The sequence below is a fragment of the Aureococcus anophagefferens genome (genome assembly GCF_000186865.1).
Source record: "Aureococcus anophagefferens unplaced genomic scaffold AURANscaffold_114, whole genome shotgun sequence".
In the NCBI taxonomy this organism is placed as follows: Eukaryota; class Pelagophyceae; order Pelagomonadales; family Pelagomonadaceae; genus Aureococcus; species Aureococcus anophagefferens.
Window position 1 is genome coordinate 4732 of NW_008705663.1, and position 4872 is coordinate 9603.

At 73.4% G+C, this 4872-nt stretch overlaps 2 protein-coding genes across 2 annotated transcripts; one reads left to right on the forward strand and one right to left on the reverse strand.

The window, feature by feature from the left end:
* Positions 1–55: 55 nt before the first annotated feature.
* Positions 56–1453, forward strand: AURANDRAFT_68379 (hypothetical protein; the record flags this gene model as incomplete). Its single annotated transcript, XM_009044050.1, has 2 exons — positions 56–360; positions 502–1453. Coding segments are annotated over 2 exons (1257 nt in total), but the record flags the coding sequence as incomplete, so codon positions are not given.
* Positions 1454–2812: 1359 nt separating this feature from the next.
* AURANDRAFT_68380 (hypothetical protein) lies at positions 2813–3847 on the reverse strand (the record flags this gene model as incomplete). Its single annotated transcript, XM_009044052.1, has 1 exon — positions 2813–3847. One exon carries the CDS (start codon positions 3845–3847, stop codon positions 2813–2815), a length of 1035 nt encoding a protein of 344 aa, XP_009042300.1.
* Positions 3848–4872: the final 1025 nt, after the last annotated feature.

A 4872-nucleotide genomic window follows, 5' to 3' on the forward strand; every position in this document is an offset into this window, starting at 1 on the left:
CGTCGAAGCGCGCGGACGCCACGATCGCTTTAAGGACGAGCTGCTCAAGGCGCAGGCGGCGGAGCACGCGACGCAGGTCGCCGCGCTCGTCAAGGAGAACGAGGACATCGTCAGCCGCCTGGCCAAGGAGCGGAGCGCGAACCCGCTCGGGGGCCTGCCCGGCGCCACCGTCGGCCCGCGCGCGAAGATGAAGCTGTTGACGGTCAAGGAGATGGGCCGCAAGGTCTCCGCGGCCGCGGCGCGCGCGCAGCGCGCCGAGGGCCGCGCGGCGGGCTCCGAGGGCACGATAGCGCGCCTCAAGGAGCAGTACGAGTACTGGAACGGCGTCGAAAGAAACAGACTTCAAACCTCTCGAGCTCGGTCAAATCGAAGTCGATTCGGCTAATTTTTGGACGAATCGATTGCTCTCATCGAGTTCTCGAGGCACAGCCGAAGAGCTTGCGTCGAAACTGTCGCATACGCTCACATTGAAGTCGGGTTGAAGATTTGATTTCCACGCAGGTACTGGCTCTCCAAGAAGGACCGGGACGCGGCCAAGTTCATCGCGCAGCTGAACGTCTACCGCGCGAAGAAGCGGACGCAGCTCGAGACCGCGGACCTCGAGCTCGTGGCGCTCTGGGACGCCGTGGACCGCCACGCGCGCGTGCTCCGGCGCGTCAAGGCGGGCAAGTACCCGCTCCACCAGCTCGGCAGCAACGTCGCCGCGCCGGCGATCCCGCCGGGCGACCTGCCGCCGTCGACGGAGGGCCTGGCGCTGGACCGGCTCCCGGCGACGCTGCGCGCCGTGAAGAAGCGGGACCGGGCCCAGCGCGGCCTCGACGAGCCCCGGGAGGGCGACGCGGACGCGGAGTCCGACTTCTACTACGGCGTCGCGCGCGCGTCGCCGCGCGCCAAGTCCGTCCGGAACGCGCAGCAGCGGTCTTCCGACTCGCTCCTGAGCAACCGCACGCCCGAGCCGCCGCGGACGACGACGGGCTTCTCCGCGACGCTCCGGGGCGCGGACCTCGGCGCCGGCGACGACGCGCCGCCGCGGCCCGCGACGGCCTTCGACTACGCGGGCGGCGCGGGCGGCGACGCCGACGAGCTCCGCGGCGAGCTCGCGGCGGCGCGGGCCGCGCTCCGCGACCTCGAGGCGTCCGTCGACGCGCGCGTCAAGGCGCGCGTCACGTCCGAGCTCTCGGCGCACGCGACGGTCCAGTACCTCCGGGACCTCGAGGAGGCGAAGCGCGACGCGGACAAGCGCGCGTCGGACCACGCGCGCCAGTACTCCCAGCTCCGCGTCGCCTTCGAGGCCCAGCGCCGCGCCGGCGGCACGCAGGGCACGCTCTCCGCGAACGCGTCCCGCCAGCTCTCCGCGGGACCGGGCTCCCGGCCCGGCAGCGCCAGCGGCCTCGACCGGTCCGGGCCCGCGCGGCCCGCGTCCGCGCGCGCCGCCCACCGCCCCCGCATGTGAGGCCGGCTAAGCGGCGGTAGGCCTTTTGGCGACGGCGCCCGTCGTCGCGCGGGAGCGCGCTTCGCGCACAGCGGCGTGGTTACGCGCGCGCGCGCGCGGCCTTATGGCCTGAGCAGCCCGTCGCGCGCCTCGGCCTCGCGCACGCGGTCCAGCGTGACCTGGTAGTCCGCCTCCATGAGCTCCAGGGCCGACGTCATGCGCTGCGTGTTGCGCATGCCGCAGGCGATGAAGCAGACGAGGAGCAGCGCCAGCGCGCCGCCGAGGGTGAGCTCGATCATCCGGCGCGCCGCGCCGCGTATCGACGATGGATGCGCGCGATGGATGCGGCGCGCGTCGACGTCGAGCGCGCGCGCGGTCTCGATGCCTGCGCCCACCTTGTGCTCGCAATGCTCGCAACTTTGCCTCAAGATGCCACAAAATAAAAAGTTGCAGCCGATGGTGAGCTGCGAGATGGCAGTGATTCGTCCCTGAGTGATGGCAGGCGTCGTGCGCGGCTTGGCCCGCTATTTCAACGGCGGCGGCGCCCCCCGGAACGCCGTCGCGGCGCTCCACGACGCCGTGCGCGCGGCGACGGCCGCGGACGGCGGCCTGAGCGTCGCCGGCTCCCCTGCCTGCGAGGCCGTGCTCGCCGCCATGGCCGCCGTCGACGCCGCGGACCTCGGCGTCGGGCCCGGCGCCTGGTGCGCGGCCGAGGCGCGGTCGGGCCGGCGGTGCGACGTCTGGCACGTGCCCGTCGCCGAGTCGCCGGACTACAGCATCTGCGTCTTCCTCCTCGGCCCGAACGCGCGCATCCCCGCGCACGACCACCCGGGCATGACGGTCCTCTCGAAGATCCTCCAGGGGTCGCTCGACGTCGCCTCCTTCGACATCGTCGCGGACAACGGCGACGGCACCTTCGCCGCGGCCGCGCGGCGGAGGACCGTGGCGGCGCCGCGGTTCTCGGAATTGTACGCGACGCGGGACAACGTCCACGAGTTCGTCGCGGGCCCCGAGGGCGCCTGCGTCCTCGACGTGCTCTCGCCGCCCTACGACGCCGCCGGCGGCCGCGACTGCCACTACGTCCGCGTCGTCACCGCGGACGGCGCCGCCGCGGTGTTGGAAGTGTACGCGGCCGGCGATGAAACAAAGACTTCAAACCTCTCTAGCTCGGTCAAATCGAAGTCGATTCGGCTGATTTTTGGACGAATCGATTGCCCTCGTCGAGTTCTCGAAGCACAGCCGAAGAGTCCGGCGCAATCCGTTATTACGCGCACATTGAAGTCGGATTGAAGATTTTATTTCCACGCAGGTACGCGGACGGCGATGAGCCGGACTTCACGTGCCTCTCCGCGCCCTACGGCGGCCTGGACCCGTCCTAAGTTACTCGTAGGAGGCCCGGTCGAAGGGCGGCGCGCCCGGCGCCGCGCCGGGCCGCGGGCCCGGGCAGAGGAGCGCGTCGGGCGCCAACGCCCAGCGGCAGCGGCGGACGGCCGCGGCGGCGACCTCGGGCGACGGTGACGCGCGGACGCGCTCCACGAGGGCCACGCGCGGGAGCACGTGGCGGTAGAGCGCGACGACGTCCGGCACGATTTGCGGCGGCGCCGCGCCGGCCGCGCGCGCGGCCGCGTGCGCGCGGAGCGCGCGGCAGAGCGCGAGGCGCGCGGCCGCGGCCATCACGCCCCCCGGCTCCAGCTCGCTGGGTTCTTCCTCGAGGCGCAGGTGGACGACGTGGCGCGGCGGCACGAAGAGCGCCGACGAGCGATCTAAAACCCGGACGACGACGTGGTCGACGAGCGTCGCGGCCGCCGCGGGCGGCGGCGTATCGAGGATCTCGCGCGTCACGGTTTCCAGTAAATCGCGGCTCAGCGCCGCGAGGCGGTTCCCGAAGGCCGCGTCGCCCGCGAACGTCGCGACGGCGCCGGGCAGCGATCGCGGCCCGTCGACGCCCACGACCTCGACGCCGATGGCCGCGAACGTCAGCGGCCCGTCGTTCTCGACCTCGCGGCGCTGCGCCGCGCGGACGCGCCGGAGGCAGGCCTTGGCCGTCACGTCCGGCGCGGTCTTGGCGAGCGCGTTGCCCGGATCGACGGGCACGCGGCAGTCCTGCCGCGCCTTCCGCAACCGGCCGACGTAGGCCCGGCGCTCGCGCGTCAACGTCCGCGCGCGCGCGAGGCGGTCGCGGAGCGTCGCCGCGGCGCCCCGGAGCCGCTTCCGCGCCGCCGCGGCGTCGTTCGCCGCGTGGTGCGCCGTGCCGCGCGCCGACTTGGCGATGGACGTCGCCTCGACGAAGTCGCCGCCGCGCGCGAGGTCGAGGCAGCTGCTCAGCAGGTTCATCTCGGCGACGGCGCCGCTCAGCAGGTCGACGACGCGCTGGCGCTGCGCCGCGAGTTTCTGCTGCGCCTCGTCGAGCTCCATGCGGCGCGGCCGATGGGCGAGGAGTGCGGCGCGCCGCGTCCGACGACGTCCGCGTCTCACGCGCTCGTTCGATCAACAGGGGCCTCTCGCTTTGGCCATGCGCGAGCCTCGCCTTCAAGGGTTGCCCTGCACGCGCCCTTCAAGGACGCCTCGGGAACCTTACGGGCCCTCAGAGGAACGCGAAGTAGAGGTCGTTCCACGCGCTCTGGGTGGCGTCGTCGTCGGTCTGGCCCGCCTCGAGAAACGTCGCCTTCGCCGCGTCGACGTGCGCGAGCTCGGCGCGCTTGACGAGGTCGAACCACTCGAGGAGGTCGTCGCCGAGCGCGGCCGCGAGGACGCCGTCGGCCTTGAGCGCGTCGAGGGCCTCCGGCAGGCTCGTCGGGAGCCTCGCGGCGTCCGGCGCCTTGGGCGGCGGGAGCTCGAGCCGCCGGTCGAGGCCGTCCTGCCCCGCGGCCGCGAGGCCCGCGAGGACGAGGTACGCGTTCGCGGCGGCCGACGGCGCGCGGTACTCGAAGTAGGCCGACCCGGCGTCGCCCGCCGGGTCCGCCTTGACGCGGACGCAGGCCGTGCGGTCGTCGTGGCCCCAGTCCGCGGCCGCGGGCGCCCAGTTGCCGTGGCGCGCGTAGCACGCGGCCGTGGGAGCCGCGAGCGCCTCGAGGCCCGGCGCGTGCGCGAGCACGCCGGCGAGGAAGCGGCGCGCGTCGACGGCGAGGCCGTCGGCGTCGTCGCCCGCGTGCGTCGCCGGCGCCGCGCCGCGCCAGAGGGAGAAGTTGAAGTGGCCGCCGTTGCCGACGCCCCGGGGCCCGCCGAAGGGCTTCGACGAGAACGTCGCGCGGAGGTTTCGGCGGAGCGCGAGCTCCTTGACGCCCGTCTTGAACGTCGACGCCGCGTCGCACGCCGCGATGCCAAATTTGGGCGCGAAGGTGATCTCGAGCTGCCCGTCGCCGTACTCGCAGTTTAGCGTGCGGACGTCGACGTCGACCTTCCGCATCTGCTCCGCGACGGCGTAGGCAAAGTCCTCGCAC